Source organism: Protopterus annectens, chromosome 1.part1, assembly GCF_019279795.1.
Source record: "Protopterus annectens isolate FY-2018-M chromosome 1.part1, PAN1.0, whole genome shotgun sequence".
Taxonomy (NCBI): Eukaryota; Metazoa; Chordata; order Ceratodontiformes; family Protopteridae; genus Protopterus; species Protopterus annectens.
In genome coordinates, this window is record NC_056726.1 from 819225644 (window position 1) to 819250626 (window position 24983).

The 24983-nt window shown below is 43.0% G+C and overlaps 1 protein-coding gene across 1 annotated transcript in view; it reads left to right on the plus strand.

Moving 5' to 3' along the window:
* The window catches only part of STON2 (stonin 2), a 164489-nt gene that overhangs the window by 139476 nt on the left and 30 nt on the right, over positions 1 to 24983 (plus strand). Inside the window, exon 2 of the mRNA XM_044087333.1 lies at positions 23067 to 24983. This exon is cut by the window's right edge and continues 30 nt beyond it. Within this exon, the coding sequence (XP_043943268.1) occupies positions 23085 to 24983 (1899 nt within the window). The 5' untranslated portion in view covers positions 23067 to 23084. The remainder of the gene's footprint in view (positions 1 to 23066) is intronic.

The following is a 24983-nucleotide window of genomic DNA, read 5'->3' on the forward strand; positions in this document are numbered from 1 at the left end:
ATGACGTGGAGGTTAAACACTGTGGGTGGTTTGTTCAGTTTGCAATGTTGAAGCCAGTAAGGCCTACTAAAGCTACCTAGGCTGTGAGCACCTTCAGTGCATTTATCTCAAGACTGTGTGATTTTATTACATTACTGTACATCTTACATCCTTTGTATAATTGATATTCTCACTATGAAAGGTAAAATGTATATGTGCCTATATATATATATATATATATATATATGTGTATGTAGACAAATGGATGTGTATATGTGTATGTATGTGTGTATATATATATATATATATATATATATATATATATATATATATTTATATATACTCGTACACACCTACATCTACTTGTTGCAATAGATTCTCTGTACTGTTGACTGACTGTGATGGTCAGTATGTTTGTGAATACGTCAAAGATATGTATCTGTGGGATAGCTTAGTGGGAAACTGTTTATGTTATGGTATTATGGGTCCTTGCTTTGATCCTAGCAAAAGCTGTGTATTCTGTTGCTAGGCAGAACAAGTGCTGTTGCATACAGTGTGATTAAGTCCCTTGGTTTTAACTAGGGTATGCCATTGGAGGCTAAAGCACTACATCTATGATTATTGACTGGTACCAATGTTGAATGCAAATCCTGTGTGTACTGTAGTACTAATTGAAGCTCTGGACCTGTACAGCAAAGTGTGATGTATGTCCACATTGCTTGCATCCACCTTTTTGTGTGGTCCCTGTATTCATCACAGATTACATTTCTCAAGATTAAGGTTGTGTAAGTACTGACACACAGTACTGTATAGTACACACTGAAAGCTTATCTGGGTTGTCATACCTTTGAGCCCTGTAATTATGTCTGACGTGTGTGTAGGTATATCTGTAACATGTCCTTTAACATATGTGTGGTAATACATATAACTGCGTATCTAGCAACATTCATAGTGTACTACAGCAGTATGTGACCTATATTCCCAATTGTACACATATTTTGGCCACCGGTTTGGCATTAACAAGTTGTGTGATATAATAGTAATACATTTATTGGACCTTACACTGATTGTGATGGATGATATATTTCTTTATCCATCAGCTTGATGTATATCTGCTGTGGCTAGGTGATGCATCGTGTTGCATACAGTGTGCCAGGTACTCTTGTATAATCTTATATAGTGATTTTATTTTGTTGCTGTGCAGAACATGGTTCATTAGATAGAGAGTGAGCAAGGCACTTTCAAGCAGTTGTGGCGGTTATAATGTTTCACCCTCGGTTAGCTAATAGGTTGCTATATATGGCAGTTCAGTGATATCTGTACTGTATAATATTAAATGTGCCATATGACTTGCTCAGACATATTTTTGTATTTATGTCTTCCAGGGATCATGGCCCACCATAGGAACCCGTAGTGCTGAAGATGATATCATTACTAGCAGTATGATTCAGCACTACCATCTCATGTTTTCACGAACCAGCCAGGACCAGCAGGAGCATACTGCAATGTGGCAAGATGTTGTCCACAGGGTCAAAGAGGTAGGCCTGCATAACCGGACATATGAGCAGGTACGCCACCACTGCAGCGATCTTCTCAGACATGTCCGTCAGCATGCCGCTGATGTTCGTAGACAACAGCTTGCAACAGGGGGTGGTGTTAATATCCATTCCCCCCTCACCAGAGTGGAGGAGCTGCTCATGAGCCTGGTGGCACCTGCCCAACAACAACAGAAGCAGACATACACCATGATGGAGGTTGGAGCCACCCAGCAAGCACACATGGAGCATGCAGGTAACATGGCATATCTGTAGACTACTGTTATCGGTATTGGTAGAGCATGCATATGTGAAATGTGGAGTGTGTCGTTCAAAGATGTGGAGCCTGTTGTTGTGCAACACTGATTATTTGGAACATAATCTGTAGCCCTGTGAATGTAAACTGTTGTTGTACTGTAAGATTGCAAACACACAGTAGCAATGCCACAGTTGTGGCCACTGACAAACTGTCTCATCTCTATATAGGTACCTCTGGGGTGACTTCAAGGCAGCGGACAGATGCTGGTGAGTGTGTTATTGTAAATAAAAAGTGCATGTCATAGTTAAGGTGTAGGCCATGTACACATGTAACACACCTACCCATAATGCATGCTGTGCATGTTTGGTTTAAGAGCACGCATATCTCACTAATGTGATTAGCTGCCTCAAACACATGCAATATCTAGACCATCTCAAATAAATGTAGCTAGTCTGTAGTAACCATTGGATAGGCACAGCTGATACTCGGCATGCACATAACATACACATCTATGTCATACACAGAGCATTTTAACATGCTACACATAAAGGATTCCCAAACCCTCTGTAAAGACACACTCCAGTATCCAAAATCTCATCCACACATTACACATAATATATCTGAGGGGTAGAGGCCTGTCGTGGGGCATTTAAACACTCTGCAACACACTACACATTCATGTCAGGGAATCCTCCTTATTGGCCTCCTTACAAACTCATTGTGAAATGATGAATTTAGCCAGGGTAGTACAGTTCCAGCACAGCATGATTAGTGCTGGTTTGTGAAACATTTGTAGCCTTGAGTGACCACCTGATGTTTATGATGATGGCCTGCGGTACTATACCCCATCCAGTTATTGTAACCACAGTACTACACATTGTCATTGCTACACACCATAATGATGCATGTGTGCACACATATGCACCTCTAAACAGTATACATACCAATCACCATTTGCACAACTGACACATATATGTCTTGTGTTGCTATTGAATGGCTAGGTCATATGACACATATTGGGTATGTGTAGTGTTTAAATATGCAGTTGTGTTTTAGCATGCCATCTCATGGGTGAGACTGGCATGTCCACAATATGATCTACACTCACCATAAATACCTTACATTGGGTATGTGGCCGAATGGTATTCCATCAATTATCCATGCACCACTGGTGATGTTGTGTGAATACTCATCATGCATGTGCTACAAATGTGTCCACAATTATTTGCTAAAGACACAGAGGCAGTAATCAGCATTAGATACCTATCTGACACACAGATACACATCCAGCAATGGTATGTACACCTGTGAGTTATGGTGCACAGTACATCACAGGGTTATGAATACCTGCACAGCAATGTTGTGTCCATGTATGCATTGTGTTCCAGGGGGAGGTCCATCACCTAATAACAAAACACATGCATCAAAGCCATGTATACTGTTAGTAACAAGGACTGACTACACTTGCACTGCATGCTGTTGAGCAACACATGTCCTGGATGCTGACATGTGTGATATGACTGTTTTGCTTGTGATACTGTACCCCACCATCACCTGCTATTGTCTATGTTCTGTAATTGCTGGTGTTGTGTGTGTCTGCTTTCGGGAGGAATGTAGTTTTGTGTGTGTGCAGGTGGGCATGTGCATGTATGCATGTGTGCATGTGGGCATGTGGGCATGTGTGCATGTGCACATGTGCCCATGTGCCCATATGTGCATGTGCGCATGTGAGCATGTGTGCATGTGTGCATGTGTGCATGTGGTCTGAAGTCATGTTCAGGTCTTAAAGTGTGTTTCCTGTTTTCCTCTCACAGGTGGCGAGGTGGGGCTGGTTCAGTACAGCAGGGAACCTGACGTCACTGAGACAGACAGTGATCATGAGGATAGGTGTGTTGAGGCACAGGCAGGTTTGTCAGGGTCTGTTGTTGGGCCACCAATTAACAGTACACAAGTCTCCACCCCATCATACTGCCTGTACATCCATCATCACCATTGCCCTTAGCTGAGGGAGAGTGTACGGTTGGCACTGGCCAGGACAGTGTGGTATCTATGGCACATGTATCAGGACACAGCAGCCACAGCCAGATGTCTGGAACAGTACCACATAGGCAGATGCCCAGGGGTTCTCATCAGAGCACTGCTGGTCATCATGCCCCTGGCAGACGTGCCACACCTCTTTCTACCACAAGCATGTTCCAGGCTGTCATGGAGGCACAGACACAAATGGAGCGGTACACCAGACAGGGGCTAAGGGCACAGAGGGCTCATTACACCTCTATAAATGACAGTATCCATGACCTAGCAGGTGCCATACATAACTACACTGAGGTCATTGATAGACGTTGGGGTGAGACATTGGATGTCCTCCACAATGTCATGCCCATGTGTCAGGACAGTGCGGGACAGTTGAGACGTCGACGTGGATGTATGCCAGCAACATCACTAACTGGAGGTCACCGTGGACATCCAGCAAGTCACAGCCGCTCCCATAGTGCCAGTACCAGCCACAGCAATGTTGGGGAGGCTGTCCATAGACCATCCTAGCAGACCATATGCACTTGGCTCTGGCCAGTCCCAGCCGGGACCTGAATCCAGTGGACATTTGTCAACCTCTTCGGATAGTACCCAATCTAGATTAGTACCTGATACTTTCTGTAGCACCCCTGCCAGGCACAGGTTCCATATCCATGGCCAGAGACGGTGATCTGTAAAGCCTGCCAGGTACAGTCTGTAGCTATCTCACAAATCCCCGTATATGGCAGCCACATGGTGGAACTGTGTGCATGCAGACACACACACATAAACCAGAAACCTAGGGCAAACACATATCCACACACATGACACCAACATTGGCCCATAACAGTACTCATCGCCCTCACACACACTCACACACACATGTCAATTGTATGGCTCAGTGTAGGCCTCTGGCAAACCAACAACACACCCTGTGCATATGATGAAACCTGTGCCATCTCCTGTCATCTGTAACATTGATGCAGGAACAGGCAAACACGGGGCTGATGCACAGGATGACTTTAATAAAGTATAGCAATGGTTGGATGTGTAGCATGTTGTCAGCAGTAAAGTGTAATGATATCCTTGAAGGTGTAGCTGAGCAGGCATGATGCATTAAAGCTGTAATTAGCAATGTTGTATTGTTTTCACCAGTGTTTATTCCAATTGTGTTTTGTTTGCCCATGTGCCATTTGGCTGATGTCAATAGTTGTGTCAGCATGTGTTATACAGTGAACAGTAAATGTGGGGTGTGTGCAACATACGTTTGCAAGTGTCTATTTGTGAACATGGTGGAGGTGCACTGTCTGCATGTACTTGCATATTGGACACATGGGCAGGGTGATATGCCATGTATTGGCCAGTGTTAACACTCCATAGTTTCTATTGGTGGCCAGTATGCATTGTACTACACACATTTTGGAACTTGAGTACGTATGTGTGTATATGATACGGGTTGGCACTGTGCTGTGGGTGATGCTGTTGTTGCTATCTGTCATTGGTTTGCATTACTAAGGTTAACGCTGTCCCAGCTGCATAATCCTTTAGTAATGCACACTGTTCACCTACAGGGTTGCATGAACCGTGCTATCACAAACACAAGAAATTCTCACTTATACAGTAAAAGTGCATTAGTCTCATGGACCCCTGCCATAAACTAAATATATAATAGAAGGTTACATACCAAGAAGGGATAACCCCTCTGGTCAGTATCATTGGGAAAATACAAGCCCTCATTAAACATACAAGGCAAGCTTCAAAATACAAAATGGCAAGGATGCCAAAGACAACACTAAAGCTTTCTTTAGCGTTGTTTATAATCTACAGGGGAGTCTCAGATCGGGTCACAGTTAATGTAAATGGTCACAAAGTACACTTATCTGACTGACATTACCAATTTCTTGTCAGACAGTTTGAATGTGGATTTCACCACCCTGTCGTTACACAAGGGCCACATTTCCAGACCTGAAGAATGTAAAACCTGATGATTCACAGACACTCTAGTTAAACATCTCTTTACCAAAGTCCAAACCACAGTGGCAATGGTACTGGACAGTGTCCCTGGCTGTGTCATACACAAGCTGACATATTAATTCATCACTCACCTAAACACTCTGTCCAGATGCAGCCTCTATACAGGTTATCTACTTGTGGAATGACACAAGGTAATGGTGTTCACATTCCACAAGGATTGAGCTACAACGTCTTCTTCTTCTCCTTTTGGATGCTCCCATTAGGGGTCGCCACAGTAGATCATCTGTTTCCATTTCTTCCTGCCCCCTGCATCTTGCACTGTCACACCATCCACCTGCATGTCCTCTCTCACCACAGCCATAAATCTCATCTTAGGCATTCCTCTTTTCCTGTTACCTGGTGGCTTCATCCTTAGCATCTATTTCACAATATACTCTGCATCCCTCCTCAGCACATGTACAAACCAACTTAATCCTGCCTATCTGGCTTGGTCTACTAACCTTCAAACCTGGGCTGACCCTCTAATATACTTATTCCTAATCCTGTCCACCCTCGTCCCACCCAGTGCAAATGTTAACATAAATTGATTAAGGGTAGAACTACAACAGATCCTGGAAACTCTCACCCTATAAGCCAGACAAATGTTATCTGGAAGGCTATGGAGCACAGCATTATGGAACTCATTAACAGAGACATTATGAACCTGCAAACACTATACCATACCCACGTAGGTTCTCTAAAGGACAGATCATGGCTCCTACACCTGGTAGACTTCAAGCCAGTTAACAATGCTATAGGTGAGGGAGGGGAGGTCCACACAGCCAAGCTATAACTCACCAGTAATTCATACCTATCCCACATTCTGGTATTATACATAACCTCAACAAACTGACCATAAACAATTGTTAGATGATGGATTGACAACTGACGCACAGATGTAGGACACACAGTAACATTTGCAGCCTTCATGTACAATTCTATGCCAGTAACAAGTGGTATTCACCTGCACTCAGTCCTGCAACCACTCCTGTTTGGCATATAGCTTTCTTAGGTACAAGCAAACACAGTAGGGATATGTCTGCCCACATATGATGAAAATGCATACTGTGGGCTATACTTTATTCTCCAGATGACACACACATCCTCCAAAAGGGTATCATAGAGACATATAACTGATGTCAGACTCATGCTGTAAAGCTATAAGCCAAAGAAAGCATAGTTATCCACTTTTAGAAAACAAAGTATCCCCAGAGTACCACATAGGTAGTATCCCCCAAAATGTGGAACAGGTACTAATGTATACATAGAGCCATGTGTTTAGTCATCTCTCCTTTGATAATCACATTACCAAAGGGTTTTGGAAATCCCTCTGTGGAGCACATAAGCAATAAAGGGTCTGCATGCAGATCCACAGAGGTTGTTGCACACCTATAATGATCAGTCAGCTTTGCCAGACTTTGTTTTCTTTGGAACAGGATTCAAATATACCTCAAGTGTAAACCCTCACTCACACTCTTCAATAGAAACCATGATGAGTGGATGTGAAACAGAAGATGTAGCCCAGGGATCACTGCAGTGGCTAAGCTTGTCACAAGCATACAGAAGTGACCTAAGATCTGGAAAGCACCAGCACGCTCTGGCAAAGATAACAGATGCTTTCATGGAGAAAGCAGAGTACCCATCAATGAAATAATTGAGGTCACATGTATGCATATGGCTTTGCCCCACAGCTACCTTACATGTGTAATGCACATACAGTTGTCATTGTGATATGTCATACACTAGAAAAATCAAAACCCACTCCACATTGACCAACGGTGTCACACACACTCACACACAGTCAGCAAGTGCGAGATTCAAGCTCCTTCCTAATTACATTATGATATTACAGCAGTATGCATTTACATGACACGCTATATACATTACTGGGATTTCACCTTTGCACAGGTATATTTGTAGGATGGTGACATCATCAGACTTGACAAAGATGAGTATACCACTTTTAAGAGGTGTGAGTAGTCTCCAAAAAGGTTGCTCTTCCTCAGAGACAACATGTACTCACACACAGTTGGCAAGTGCAGGAATCAAACCTCTACCTAACTACAATATGATACTACTGCAGTAGCTGCATTTACACAATGCACTATACACATTACTGGGATTTCACCTTTCCACAGGTATATTTGTAGGATGGTGACATCATCAGACTTGACAAAGATGAGTATAGCACTTTTAAGAGGTGTGAGTAGTCTCCAAAAAGGTTGCTCCTCCCCAGGGAGATGCACACACTCACAGTTGGCAAGTGCAGGAATCAAACCCCTACCTAGCTACATTATGAAACTACAGCAGTACGCATTTACACGACACGCTGTACACATTACTGAGATTTCACCTTTCCACAGGTATATTTGTAGGATGGTGACATCATCAGACTTGACAAAGATGAGTACCACTTTTAAGGGGTGTGAGTAGTCTCCAAAAAGGTTGCTCCTCCCCAGGGAGACACACACACACACCCACACACACACATACACACAGTTGGCAAGTCCAGGATTCAACCCCCTACCTAACTACATTATGATATTACAGCAGTACGCATTTACACAAGACGCTGTACACATTACTAGGATTTCACCTTTCCACAGGTATATTTGTAGGATGGTGACATCATCAGACTTGACAAAGATGAGTATACCACTTTTAAGGGGTGTGAGTAGTCTCCAAAAAGGTTGCTCTCTCCCCAGGGATAGACAGACACACACACACACAGTTGGCAAGTGCGGGGTTCTTAATCCAAAGTAAGTACGTCTTTACACTTCAGCAAGCAATATGGAGTTACAGGGTGCAATACAGACATTACTTGCTGACAGTTTGCCCAAAGGTTTTTTTCACATTTGCTAACCTCAGCAGGCTTATCATACTAGGTGTATTGTATGCATAGGCCATGACCATATCATATATGGGTTGATGCACCACATGCTGGCACACACAGGGTCAAACCGATGGCTAAGCTCTGTCAACCCAATACTGGACAATATAGTCAAGAGGAGTAGGGTCATACAACCACAACAACAACAGTCTCACATAGACCTACAATATAAGCACCAGCAAAACACACACATAAATACACATTACCATACTTGGAGAATACAAATATTAATATGAAAAAGAGAGAGTGTCCTCCTAAGCAGACAAGCAGGCAACATGCACCTCCAAGCACACGCCAGAAAACACATAATACACCAAAGCAGTGTGCCTCACAACAAGCCCCAAGGCAAACCAACATACCCAACACACTAGTAATAGGTGACTCCATAGTCAGGCACACAGATGTTCCACTCACTCAGCTGGACAAGGGGAAGGTTACTGTCAGTTTTCTGTCAGGTGCTATGATCCATCACATAACACAAGCACTTACATCACTCCAGAACAGGTACATATATGACATGTTCTTTGTACATGTCAGTGTGAATGATCTGAGACACACCTCCCAAGACAACATGACAAGAGATATATAGTAGCTCTATGATCATGTAGCCCAGGCTGGTATGACCCTGACCTTGAGTAGCATCTTACCTTCACCTACATGATACTGCAATTTAACAGAAAGACGATAAACTTCAACAATTGGCTGAGCTTCTGGTGTCATTCAAAGGGGATCCAGTCTCTGTCTGCCTGTGATGACATGATAGACAAGCCTCATTGCTTCGCTAGAGATGGTTTGAACCTGTCACCCCTATGCTTCTGAATACTGGCCAAGGCTCTTGCTGTCCCCATATTACCTTTTATAGGCAAGGCTCAAAGGTTCATAGGTTCATAGGTAGGTACTAGGCTATCGGCCCTGGGGCCTATACAAGCCCAGCCAAAAAGGTACCCTGGCTTTTGCCACCCAAGAAATTTATTTTCCTGTGCCACTGTCGAGCAGAGGCACAGAATTGATCCCCAGGGTGAATTTCCTATTTCCCATCCAGTCATCAAGATTTTTCTTGAAGAGTGCTAATGAGGAGCTTTGTTTGCTATAAATAGGTAGTTTATTCCGGAGTATGGGAAGTCTCTGGACAGGAATCTATCCCTCCAGCATGTTCTGTTTATTGTGGTGACAAGGTTTAGGTCTTTAGAGCGGGTAGCTCGGAGGGACTAGGATTTCTTTAAGTGGAGCATGTCCAACAGCTCTGGGTTTGACATAGCTTTGTATGTTAGGCAGAGATCACCTCTGAGTAGGCAATATGCGATGGAGTAAAGCTGGAGTTTTTTGAGACGGTCTGTGTAGGGCATGTGTTTGAGGCCGGTAATTCTCTTTGTGAGGTATTTCTGCAGCCTTTTCAGTTGTTGTAGATGTCTTGTGAGGTACATACCAAAAGGGGCGTTGTACTCTATAATGGATCTAATGAGTGATGAGTAGAGGGGAACAATGACCTCTTTTTTTCTGCATGAGAAACCTTTTGTGATGAGGTGTGCCACATAGAAGGATTTCCTAACTACTGTGGTGATGTGATTATCAAAGGAGAGACCACTGTCCACCTGTGTCCCAAGGTCTCTTATCACACTTTCGGTGTTAAGTATACTACCGCCTATGTTGTAGTTCATGGGTACAGAGTTTTTACCAAAGGGGATGACAATGCACTTTTTGGCATTGAGCTTGAGGCCATGGCTTTGACACCAGGCATCTGTCTTAGTGAGGCCCTTTTGTAGGATGTCCACATCGTTAGTAGTTTCGATTATGGCTCCTAGTTTGCAGTCATCTGCAAACTTCATTAGCCAAAGACCTTCTGTGTTAGCCTGTACTTCAGAGAAGTAGATACCAAAAAGGACAGGACCCAGGACTGAACCCGGTGGTACTCCACTTGCCACTGGTCTGAAGTTGGATTTGGAGTCTGCTACTTTCACAGTGTGAGTTCTGTCAGTGAGCCAGTTGGCAACCCATCTTGTGACATAGGGATTTATACCTAGTTTAGTGAGTTTATCTATAATTCCAGAGTGGGGAATGGTGTCAAAAGCCTTGGCAAGATCTAGATAGGCTGTGTGAACCACCTTACCCTTGTCTACGACTTTGGTGACTGCTTCAAAGAAGTCTATCAGGTTTAGGAGACATGATCTACCTTTTACAAACCCGAACTGATTGAGGTTCAGAGTTTGGAGATTACCAATGTCTTTGTTTATAAGTTCCATGATAATACATTCCATGGCCTTGCAGACCAGGCTCATCAGGCTAATGGGGCGCTAGTTCCCAGGTTCCATGGTGGCTCCCCCCTTGTGTAGTTGGATAACCGTTGCTGTGCCCCATTCAGCAGGCACAAAGCCTGAGGTGAGGCTATGACTGAACATGGTACTTAGGTGTGGTGCCAGTTCGTTCTGTAGTTCATGTAGAACGCAGCCTGGAATGTTGTCTAGTCCCATGGATGCTGTGTTCTTGGCTTTGGAGAGTGTGTTTTTTACCTGTGCAGCCATGATTACAGGAACTTTGCATTCTTCCAGTGTAGAGATGGGCTCTTTAATGAGTGAGAAGGGGGTAAAGTTAGCACTGAATCTGCCAGGATGTTGGCAATATCAGTTGGGTCTGTATATTTAGTGCCATTGTGCTGTAACTCAGAGCAGATCTGAGTGTTGCCATTGAGATTCTTGACATAGCTATAGAATGCTTTGTGGTTGTCTTTAGAATCAGTGGCGATTTTGTTTTCATAACTAGCTTTGGAGGATTTTATCAGGGATCGCAGCTTTTTACTGAGGCTGACCAGGGAGCTCCTCCACTCATGGTATTTTACTCTTTTGCAACATTTTTTTCCTTCTGTTGTACAGTTTGTTTATGGCAGGGGACCACCAGATTGTCTTCCTTTTTTTGGAGGATAGCATCTTGGTTCTGTTTGGGATAGCACGACCCATGCACTCATGTAAGTGCTTATAAAGTGAAATTGTGTAGGATTCGGTAGTCATAACTTTATTGTCCATCTGCATGGGTGTCATGAAGTTCACCACTTCTGTCTTAAGAAGCATGAGGTTGGCTTTGAAGAAATTTTTTAACATGGTTTCCTTAATGGGGGGTGGGGGAAGAATGTGGATATAGGGTAATTAGCTTATGGTCGGATCGGACCAATGAGCCATTGACTTCAGGTGTGGAACACTGGTCACTCAGGACAAACCAAACCCCGTAACCAACACAAATAACCACAAAGTGAGCTAAATGCTACTCATTGCCAGAAGTCTCAGCCTCCAAATGCACGCACTCGAGGCACTTCTCAGTATGGAGAATATTGATATCTGTGCAGTAACAGAAACCTAGTTCAAGGCTCCAGAGAGCATGCCAGCACTACCAGGATACTACTCATTCCATACCTTCCAGCATCAGAACCTGGATCATAGCACATAGGGTGGGGATGTATCCATATCCATCAAGGATACCTACACCTCTCTCTACTTCCTCTCTGCAGGATATGTACCCATAGAATGATGCATAGCAACGTTCTTCCCACTTCACAGGGGTGGGGCCAAAAGAGACCCTTGGCATTCTCGCTCTATGAGCCTGATGAGTCTGATCTGCAAGGCAATGGAGCCAATCATAATGGAGAGTCAACAATAAAGACATTGGGAACCTTCACACAGTTGAGCACACCCAGTTTGGCCTCATCAAATGCAGATCATGCCTCCTGAACTGGGTGGATTTCTTTGAGACAGTTACCCAGGCTACAGATGATTGAAAGGAGCTCCACACAGCCTACCTATACCTCGCTAAGGCCTTTGACACCATTCCCCAGTCAGGTATCATAGATGAACTCACCAACCTGGGCATAAATCCATACATCACAAGATGGATAGCAAACTGGCTCACAGATTGATCCCACAAATTAAGAGTTGCTGGCTACATGTCAGACTCTAAACCGGTAACAACTGGTGTCCCCCAGGGTTCAGTCCTGGGGCCCCTCCTGTTTGGTGTAGACATCTCAGAAGTACATGCCAACACAGGAGGGTTGTGGTTGACTAAGTTTGCTGGGAACTGTAAAGTGTTTGCCATAATAGATTCCCCGGATGACACAAGTATTCTCCAGAAGGGACTCTATGAGGCAGATGTGTGGTGTCAGAATCATGGCCTCAAGCTCAATATGAAAGAATGCATAGTAATCCCCTTTGGGGAAAACAAAGTACCCACAAACTACCACATAGGTGGTACCCCCTAAAAACTGACAAGGTAATAAGGGATCTGGGGACACAAGTAGATAGTCATCTTTCCTTTGACAACCATGTTGCCAAAGTGATTAGGAAATCCTATGAGGCCCACCTAATCAACAAAGGATTTGCATCAGGATCAAAAGAGGTAGTGGTGGCCCTCTACTCTCAAGTCATCAGACCCATCATTGAGTAAAATGCACCATTTTGGATGTACTCGACTAAGCTTATCCAGCAGCTGGAGAGACCACAAATGTACCTCACCAAGAGGATTACTGGCCTCAAACAGTTGTGTTATGCAACACAGCTGGTAAAACTAAATCTGTTCTCCGTTGCGTACTGCCTACTCAGAGGCACACTCTGCCTAACATACAGAGCCATGTCCAACACATAACTGTTGAACATGCTCCATCTAAGGATAACACAATTGAGTTGCACTACACACTCCAGGGATATGAACCTCATCACAACAATGAATACAACATGCTGGTGGGATAGAGTACCATCCCAGAGACTTGCCTTACTGTGGAACAGAGTCCCAATGTACATCAGACAGAGCCCCTCGCTGACACTCTTTAACAGGAACCTTGATTGAGTGGATGGGAAACAGACAATTCACGCCAGGCATCACATCAGCAGCCCCACTAGAAAGGGGCTTAGGGTACTAACTATTATAACTAGGGCTTAAGAGACTAACCAATGGAGTGGAGAAAGATGCACAACTTGCCTAGGCTAATATATGCCTTCATGAAGATAGTCTACTACATACCTATGAACCTATGTGACAGGTACATGTCTGCAGATAGTAGATGTGTACTTCATTGTACAGTCATGTTGTACAACAGGCACATGCACCACATACACTGTAATGATTACAGATACTGGTGGCTATTATGTACAGTGGGTGAAATGTGCACCTCATGTCTTTTGTGCCATTGGGATGTGTGCTGGGTGGGACAGTCCTGGATGGCTCCCTGTCATGGTCACCCTCTTACACACATCTCTGCCCATCCATCGTTGGCTTATTATACTGTGTTCTCCTACATATATAGTTACATAGGTAGGTAATAGGCTATCTGCGTAAAGGCATATATTAGTATGGCCAGAGTGTGCAGCTATCACCACACATGGGGTTAGTTCCCTATGCCTCTGTGTAGTAGAGCTGATGAAGTGATCCATGGTGTGACAGTTCAGTTTCACATACACTCATCAAGGCTCCTCTGGAAGAATGTCAGTGAGGGACTCAGCTTAATGTAGGTTGGGAGCCTGTTCCAAAGCAAGGGAAGTCTGTGAGTTAATAATGTATCCCTCCAACATGTTCTATTTATTGTTGTGATGATTATATCCCTACAGCATGTGGCATAGTGAGCTTGGGTTTACTTCAGATAGAGCATGTACATCAGTTCTGCATTGGACATGGACCTGTCTGTTGGGCAGAGATCGCCTGAGTAGACAGTATGCAACAGAGTACAGATTGAGTTACTTCAGTCTTGTTGCATGGGGCAACTGTTTGAGGCCAGTAATCCTCTTGTTGAGGTACTTCAGTGGTCTTTCCAGCTGCTGAAGTTGCCTAGTCAGATTAATTGTAAGTGTGTGCGGTACTCTCTGATGGGTCTGATGACTGATGAGTAGAGGGAACCTCCTTTGACCTACATGCAAAGACTTTGGCAATTTGTGGGAATACATAGCATGATTTTCTAACCACTTTGTGAATGTGTTTCTGAAAGTAGAGATGACTATCCACATACGTCCATAGATCCCTTATTATTACCTTCATATTTAGGGTGTTGGCACCTATGTGGTATTTGTATGACTGTAGCTCAAGGCCATAATTTTGACACCACATCTGTCTGACTGAGACCCTTTTTAAGGATGTCTCTGTTGTCCCAAACATCGCTTATGACAACCTTTTTGCAGTCATCCACAAACTTTGCTAACCATAGCTCTCGTGTGTTTGACTGTATTTCTGAAAAATATACACCAGACAGGAGGGGTCCCAGGACTGAGCCATGGGGGACAACAGGTGTTACCAGCTTACAGACCAACAGAGAGACCACAATTCTTACCTTGTGGGATCTATCTGTGCCCCAGTTGGCAATCCATCAGATGACATACGTGTTTATGCACAGGTTGTTGATTTTGTGGATAAGACATGTGTGTGGGATGTTGGAAAAGGGCTTCTCAAGGTCTATGTAGGCAGTGTGGAGCTCATTTCATTGATGTATGTCCTGGGTAACTGCCTTGAAAACTGTCTAGCAGGATTAGGGACCATGATCTGCCTCTGACCAAACCAAAATGGGTAGGGTTGGGTGTTTGTAGGCTCCCAATAGCTCTGTTTATGAGTTCCATAATGATAGACTCCATGGCCTTGCAGATCAGGCTTATTAGGCTTATAAGACAATAGTTCCCATGGCCTGTTGTGCACCAACACTTGTGGAATGTGCCAAACATTGCTGTAACCCATTCAACAGTTTCATATCCTGTACAGAGGGTGAGTCTCAACAGACTGTTCAGGTGCAGGGTCTGTTTGTTTTGGAGTTCACATATGACACAGCCAGGGACACCATGTCATCCCATAGACACCATGTTTTTAGGTTTGGATAGAGCTGTTTAACCATTGTATATGTGATTTCTGGCTTTTCACAATCTCCAGGTATGGTAATGGGCCCTTTTGTCAGTGAGAGGGGGGTAAATATGTATGAACCTGTCTGACAAGATGTCGGCAATGTCAGTCATGTACATGTATTCATTTACACTTTGCACTGACTCAGAACATATATGAGTTTACATTGATATTTATGACATAGCTAAAGAAAGCTTCATGGTTCTCTATGGACTCTTTGGCAATATTTTTGCCAGAACATGGCTTGGATAATGTTAGGAGTGCTCATTGTTTCTTGATGATAGTGATCAGAGATTTATTGATCTTCTTTGGATTTTCACATTCTTTGAACAACTTAAGTACTTGTATTACATAGTTTGATTATGACAGGGGTCCAATATATTATATGGGTCTGTTTTCATATCACTGTGTGCGCAAGGCAGGATTGGTGAATAGTGACGTGTCTGGAGTAAGAACTGCAACTGCCAGATATGTGTGGCCCACTGCTGTACCCAGACATGTAATAATATAATATATATAATATAATATAATAATAACATAATAACATGTAATACAGACTGCTGTAAGTGTGTGAGCATGCTCAGTATGACCTTTCAGTATGTTGTTGACTGAAATTTGCTTCGTTTCTTTGTGTGTGAGCATGCCCAGTAAGACCTTTCAGTATGTTGTTGACTTGACATTTGCTAAATTTGTTTAAGTGTGTGAGCATGCCCACTATGGGCATATATATATATATACTATATATGTGTGTGAAAATTCAAGTTGGTTTTTACTTCAGTTCTCACCTTTGTGTTGTACATCGACAGGAAGCACGCTGTGCCTGCAGGGCTTCCATGAGTCAATTTGCATAGACTTATCAACATTTCTTCATACGGGGGGACAGCTATTATTTGTAGATTTCTACCCGGGGGGGCACACCTGATTGTTACTGTGGGTATACATAGGATGTGGGGTACACCTGACACTTATACACATTTGCTAGGCCTGCACTGCTGTGTCAGGTACTCCATTTCAGTCTGTACTCTTGCCTATCATACTGGCTTAAGGCATACCACTATACTACAGACCTTATCTTCCAATTACATGCATATTAGTTTGTGACTTCATAGCCTACCCAACCCACATCACACTGCCTGGCCTGCTGTTATCTGTCTGCATAGGCCTGGGGGGAGGTTACTCGTATGCCTCTTCAGAGGGCATGATACTGCATTTGTTCGTGTTTGCGTTTGTCTACAATTGTCCTGCTGGCTGTGATTGTTAGGTATGTGACCCCCCCCCCAACTGGTATGTGTGAGTGACTTAAGTTGTGTCTGTGCTAGTGAAATACTGTCATGGCTTAGTGGTTCAGTACTGTGACTATAGTGCACAGTATCCTGAGTTTGAGCCCTGTCACTGCTTTTTATTTTCCTGCTAGGCAGACCTGACTGGTTAAGGAACAGTAAAGCAGGAGTGAGCATGTTTACCCGACTTTGCGTGACTTTGCCCAACATTGCCCAACTTTGCCCGACATTGCACTGGTCAGCGCAGTGCACAGCTACACCCAATTGTATTTAAATATGCTCAATACTGGTAAAATGTGCTTAGCCGTGCTTTATATTGCTTAAAATAGGGCACTCATGCCTCAGGTGGTGCTGCAGGGCTGCCTATGTCGGATGTACATAGTACACTCCCTATACATGTTTGAAAACAGGTAGTGTCAAGTTAGGCATCCCTTTTACTGTATGTGCGAGTCAGAGAGAGGTGTAATTTCCAGGGTTCCTACTGAGTCAGTGTATGTGCTATGCGTTGCCTCTTTGCCAAGGCCAGGGCATACTGGGCACGCCTCCTTCTGCCTACTGGGGCATGCTCAGGTTGTTCCTTCTCTGAGTCACACTGTGCCTGTGCAGGCCTTGGCAATGGTGGGGGGCTGTTTGTCCCTGACCCATGCTGTTCCTGCTGCAGCTGTTTCTGCAGGATCATATTGTGTAGCATGGCACATACCATGACAATTTGGGTACATGTAGTTGATGAGTACTGCAAGGCTCCACCAGATGTGTCCAGGCACCAGATCTGTGACTTGAGCATCCCAAACACATACTCAGTTATGTTTCTTGTTTGTGTGTGTGCCTCATTATGGAGTTCTTGTTCCAGTGTGTGTGCATTTTTGATGGGTGTCATCAGCCACGGCTCCAGTGCATATCCAGCATCTCCCACTAGGTGACCCACAGGGATGTCCCCATTGGCAAATCTCTGGTACATCTGAGTCAGATGCCAAATGTGGGAATCGTGATAGCTTCCAGGGCATCCAGCACACACATTCATTATTATGCCCTGGGCATCGCACGCAAACTGGCAGTTGATGGAGGGGAAGACCTTGCGGTTGATGTAGACCCTACCCCACTCGCCGAGTGGTGCTTTGATGCATATGTGCGTGCAGTCTATTGCACCCACTATCTCAGGGTATTCTGCTATTTGGTGGAAAAGATGCATATTGCTGGCCAGTGCCTCACGGGAATATATGTGGTCACCGACATGTGCTGACATGGCATCCAGGAACTGGTGGAATACCCTGGATGCTGATGCCTGTAAAATCCCCATCATATCACCAGTTGGTCTTTGGAAGGAACCTGTAGCTAGTATTCTTAGGCCTACACATACCTTGGTATCCACTGGGATGGGTTCCCCTCTGTTGGTTCTGTGTGTGAGGTGTGGCAGGCAAAGCTCAACAATTTGCTGTAGGAGGTCTCTGTCCACCCTATAGCACTCCACTATCTCCAGCTCATGTAGCCCCTGGTAGGTTACCCTGGGTCTGTACACTCTTCTCCGTCTCCTCACTGTGGGTTGCTCAGCAGCATTCACGACATCACCACCCTCAGCACCTTGTCCATGTTGGTTTATGATAGCAAGAGCAGCCCCTAGCATTTTGTCTGACTTAATCTTTTTAAGCTTTCCCTGTTTGTATATTGCAGTGTTGCAGTGTTCTTGAGAAAAAACAGGGGGGAATGGTGTTTGCAGAGTTTAAAGTGCTGGGCTGGGCTGGGCTAGTCTGCTGCCTGTGTAATTGGCTGATTCTGATATATTTTACCTGGCAGCTCTGCTAGTTCTCCTTGGTTAACTTCCTACTACTTCTTTTCCTTCCTTTTGCCTTTCTGTTTCCGCCTGGGGGAAGTGCCGCACAAACACGTGTGCACATGCACGCACATGCTGTGTGCATGTTTGCAAGGAGTTTCCTATCTTTTAACAGTGTGTACCTTTGGTTTGAGGTTTTCAAATAGGACAACTGTAGGCACGCCTCTTACAATCCTGAGCAACTCAAAGCAAACATAAGCCACTGTGCTCCAATTAGCTTACAGCCTGTCTGACACACCCCCTCATGACGTCACCTATATTCTACTCTACTCTACTACTCACCTACTCCTGCCTCACATGCTATGGAAGATTGGGATTCACTATCCTTGTCCTCATTTGCATTGGATTGCCTACTAATGCATGGTTGCATCTCTCACACTGAGCTTCCCCCCTTTAGCAATCACTACTCAGTAGCCATGTTGTCTTCAGCCTGCCATTCACTTGCATGGCAGAATAAGCTTTTTAGTGAAAATGCCTATTTTTGGCTTTTTTTAAATTATTTTCTTGTTTTTATAAGCGTCGCACATTTGCGTGGTGCTGCGCTATGCTTAAACATCGGAGATTGGGGGAAAAAAAAGTTACATTTTTATATTTTTAAACATTTTAAAATGCCAGTGGCCTTATATTTGACCATTGGCATGCTTCCTCAACTGTATGCATCCTTTATTTGGAGCTGTCATAGCTCCATTTAGCTGTTTGCAGAACTGTACTCCGTTACCAACGGAGTACATTTCTGCAGCTAACACTAATCTTCCACGGACAGGTTAGTGTTTCCTGGATCACAAATTTATCTCATTTGCATGGTTTTCATGAGCAAATTAGGTAATTTGCATACCATGATGCTGTCCGTGCAAGAGTAGCTTTAGCAGCTCTCGTTCATGCCCCTGCCGGCTGTACCTGGATCACACAGCAGACATATTGCCGGCGTGAGCTCCTACACTCTTCTTGAGCTCCATGCAAGCTTTTGTAAATCCAACCCTGAGTCTTTTACCATCTGCGCTGTTTTTATTGTGATTTCTCTGAGAAGATAAGTTTACTGGTCCTGAAGTCAAAGTTATGCTTAAAAAATGTACGTCACAGAAAAAATAGCAGCTCTCTGGCATTTGGAGTACATTGACCTGCTCTTGAAAAAGCCAAAAGATATGTCTTGCCTATACACAGCAGGCCACTAATATTTCAGCATTTTGATACAGATTCCTGATAGCAGGGCATCAGTGCAGGAATGACCCATTAACTATGCAACCTAAGTAAAATGCTGAGGCTCAAATGCTGAGGGGCGGAAAACAAGAACAAAAGGATTCTACACATTTCAGGCATGCAGACATACAGTAGGCACCATGACATCAAGATGAAAGTCTACAGGTGAACAATCCATTTACCTGTGTCCTTCATGGCATGGAAATAGGGTAGACCTGACCAACTGCAACAAGTTAGATTCAGCAGTGACACTCATGAGATAACCCTGGGCACATTCCATGTGGGTAGCTGCCACCACAGCAGCCTTCTTCAAGAATGTTTCAGAGGATTCATGAAGCTGATACTTCGATTTCTGTCCACACCTCCAAACATTACAAACTGGAAGTACAATCCAGAATTAGGGCTGTTGTTGCTTCTGCAGTGTTACAGGATACACTGTAGCCTACCTCCAAGATCTAAGAACTAAGACCTCCACTGCTTGTTGTTCTACCGTTTACATTGTGAATGTACCCTGGGGTGATGACCTATATGATGCACATAGTACATTTGTGTAAGTGTGCTCATATAACCATGGAAATAAAAGTAGTCATTACTACAGCAGGTGTGCTCATTTTTCCACACTTTTTTCTTTCTAGTTTATTCTGTCTGGCTCAGTTCACATTTTTGGAAATATTTACCTTTTAAACATGTTTGAGTGTCTTTTTTTGCCTATGGTGCAGGGTACTAGTAGTAAAAGCTTGCTACTTAGGGGAGTAGATTTTGTAACTGTCCATTTAGTGCGCATCATTTCCTTTAGGTCCGCATGAGTAAGGATTTAGTTATGTCCAGTATCCTTTCTTCCTGGCTCTGTATTTGGGGGATTTGGTATAAGAATGCTTATTTGTAATTTTCAGCTTCAAATATAGGAACAGAAGATGGTGTTGGCTGTTCTCTTCTTTACTTCCTGCTAATGTCCATGGTGAGGGAGGTAAGTCTGCACCCTAAATGGGGACGTCCAACAGCTCTACTAGCTTAGTTGAAAGACTGGCAAGTGCCTGTGGCTTATCACATTCATGTTATGAATGTACGGTAGCAATGATTCTGCTATTCAGACATCCATGACTGTGGTGAGCATCCATGCTTTTCCTATTTTGGTTTAAATTCAGGTTTGGTGAAAAAAGTGACCTAGTCTGTGTGCTTCAGATCTGAATTGTATCTTTAGGAAAAATGGCATACAGTTGAAAAATGCTTTAAATGAGTTCATTAAATATCACCATATGCTGTGTACAATTCAGGTTGTACCTTAGATCATACAGAATAGGGCAAAATGGCATAACAAGTAATATCTTAAAATATGATCCAAACAAACTAGGGGGTAAAATAAACAGCCAGAATCACATCATTAGTGATTAATCTACTGTTATTTCCTAGTCTGACCATAAGAGTTTCCCACACCCAATTGCCTTTGTGAATATAAATCTCAGCCCTTCCCCAGGAAATAGGAACCTTCAGCATCAAAATATGTATTTTTTTACACTTCTGATATTTATGAGGTGCGATTTGCACATTTGGTTCACAGCAGCTACTTTATAAATTTCACAAAACTGATTTGATACTCTTAGAAATGTGTATGTGCCTGTGCCAGAGGCATACAGGGATAAAGCCTTGACCATGGCCCAGGTGACCCAAGTATGACTAGCAGTTTAGCTGCTTGACAGCAACGGCAGGGAGAATGGGCTGGCAGGATGGTCCGAGCTGGCTCTCCACAATACCATTATCCCCTGGAAGACAAACTGACAAAGAGAGACATCCTGGAGGGAGGCAGTAAGATCACCAAGTCACTGAAGGGTGGTAGCCTTCATAGCAAATGTGCAGAGTAACACACTCAGAAGAGAAGGGCACAGTGGAACACAGCAGTGATGCAGATCACAAGTTTCCCCCTCCCCACCCAGGAGATGGGGTTATGCATATCTAAAATGCTGTAATTGCCAGATTTCATTGAGAGTACCTTATAGCTGCCTGAATGACGACCCCCTTAGACATTTCTCTCCGAAACTCTGGGTGAAGTCCCTGGTATGAATGGGCACTGTCTGATCAAGGGATGGCTTGAAAGCTGATAAGCATGGGGACAAAAAAAAAAATCACATACTAAAACATGTATGTTACTTTTGATGACAAGCTCTTATATTTATTTTATTTAGGTTTGTTTGCTGGAGTAGGACAAAGATCTCATTGGACCAATTTCAGTCACGAGCCTATGGGTAACAAAGACACCAGCAAAGTAAACAAAATAATATGAACATAATATGTAAAAGATACATGGTGATTGTAATAACAGTAGTAAAAAAAAAAATAAGAATACAAGCTGTTGGTCTGCCAATACTAGGTGTTAGCATGACATAGCAATCACAGTTATTTACAATATATAGCAATGCAGTACTAGATGTTAACATGACATATTTTGATTTTATATATAAAATTCTCATATGAATATGTCTAAATATTATAGAGCAGCTACTTTTTCCTGAGAAAATTTTGGTGCAGAGTGTATCACTGGGATCAGTGTCTATAAAAAGTTTCTGCATGCTACAGCTAACATTGTTTCTGCAGACTACATATAGGACGCTGTCCTCCTGTCTTACAAGATAGGCGCTTGTGTACATTAGCTCCCTATTGTTTGTGCATCTCTCAGACAATTTCCTGAGGTTACAAAAATCTTATGCTTAGTAACTACATGTCATCAGTAAGTACACTATGCCAGCCCAAAGTAACACAATTCTATAATTAGTAAAATCAATGTCAGAGGAGTCCTCACTGCTGGCAGGCACCATCATGTTCTTCTGTATATACCATATGATGTCTCTTAAAAAGCTTTCTAGAAGGAGGAGCTCCTAGATATTTTTATTAAATTTCAGAGAGCTAAATAACTTCACAGCCCAAAGACTTGATGATTCTGGGTTTGCAGAGTCTTCATTAAAATCATATAGATGGTGCTAAGTAAAATGTATCTGTTATGTATATGAAATAACATTGATTAATTACTAACAAATCCTTCAATGTAACAAGGTCACAGGTTCATGGCCTGCTCACAAAAAGTATAGTGCAGTGTTTCAGATGGTCCATCTGATTCTACCATAGTACAGTGAGAAAAATAACTCAGCTGTCTGTTATAAATAAAACACACACATTGTATAATTATATTTATTTTCAGTACCATTTTACAGTAATTTTTTTTTCTTAGAACAATAATGCTGTAAACATGGAAACATTCACCTGGCAGCCAAGGATTAATGAGATGAATGGACATGGTGTCACTTCGACAACAGCTCGCTTCCCAAGCTGGGTTACATTTGATGACGGAGATCCTGGGTGCTCAGTATCACAGACGCAGTCGGACAAGAAGCTGGAGATTGTACAAGCAAAACTTGCTCATGATGCAAACAGTAATGTTTTACAGATCTCACAAACACAACTCACTCAGAATACCAACAGTATTGCTGTGCCCATGCGAAAACGTCAGAGGCCAAAGAGCACATTGGTGAATTTTAATAAAGAACCGAAAATTAATATTTTTACAAGAAACAAGTCTTTCTCAGACACTCAGTCCAAAACAAAAAACACTAATCCCTTTCTTGATGAATCATTGAGAGATGTGAAGCCTTCTCCTATTAATCCATTCAGTTGCTATTTCAAGGAAGAGAAAGAGGAGTTTACAGAGATATCATCATCTTCAATTGATGACTCATTCTTTGAGGGCTGTAAAGACCATCCTGCCCACAATTTACAGCCTACTTGTGTGCAGATTGTAAAGCAACGAGATTCCCTAATTTTTGACTGTACTTCTTCTGATTCTATCAGTAACAGTAGTCACTGCAACACAATTTCCCAGGATGATGCCATAGAACAGCTGAAGCAGCTCCACATAACAGATTCCATTCAACCTAATAGCCCAACTTTGTCAAATGAATCTTTGACTTTCACAGATGAGCCCAGTGGTGTTTCTTTAATATTTCCTCAGACTGAATCCAAAGATGGATGGCCACTGATGCTCAGAATACCAGAAAAAAAGAATATTATGTCATCCCGGCACTGGGGACCTATTTATGTGAAGTTGACAGATGCTGGGTGTCTACACCTGTTCTATGAAAAGGGTCTTCAGAAGCCCTTCAGAGAAATTCAGCTAGATATCAATCATGAGATCTCAGAACCCCGACTTCAGAACTTTGATGACAATGGCAGAATACACACAGTGAGGATTGACTATGTCACTTACAAAGAGAAAAAGAGGTATCAGCCAAAACCTGCTGTCACTCATATAGCAGTCAAGGAGCAAATCATTAAATTGGGAACTGTTAATTATAAAGATTTTATCAGTTTTATTGTTACTATTCAAGACAGGTTAATGCACCTGCCAGTAGACTCAGAAATTTGTGCATCGGGTATCATTCACTTAGAAGAAGAAATCACGGTTGATGTAAAGGATGAGTTTCATGGCATTGTAACCAAAGATGATAATAAAATTGTTCAACATTCTGTGATAACTCATATCCATGTGCTAAGTTTCCTTTCAGGGGACCCTGAATGCCGACTTGGTCTTAATGATGTCCTAATTAAAGGGAATGAAATTGTCTCAAGACATGATATTATGCCTACTACTACCACCAAGTGGATTAAATTGCACAACTGCCAGTTTCACAGTTCAGTGGATGAAGAAACTTATAACAACTCCAGACAAATTATTTTCAGCCCTTTAGATTCTTGCAGATATGAGCTGATGCGTTTCAGAACCATTTTTGCAGAAAAAACTCTACCATTTACGTTGAGAACAGTGGTGAGTATTACAGGGGCAGAGGTAGAACTGCAGTCCTGGCTTGTGATGTCATCAGGATTTTCATCTAATCGAAATCCCCTTACACAGGTTCCATGCGAGAATGTGATGATTCGTTACCCAATACCACCTGAGTGGGTTAAAAACTTTCGAAGAGACAGCATGATGGGGGAAAAATCTTTAAAAGCTAAAATGAACAGGGGTGCTAGTTTTGGTAGCACCAGCACCTCTGGCTGTGAACTAGTTATGAGGGTAACTCTTGGAACTGCCAAATATGAATCTGCCTTCAGTGCCATTGTATGGAGAATAAACAGACTCCCAGATAAAAAC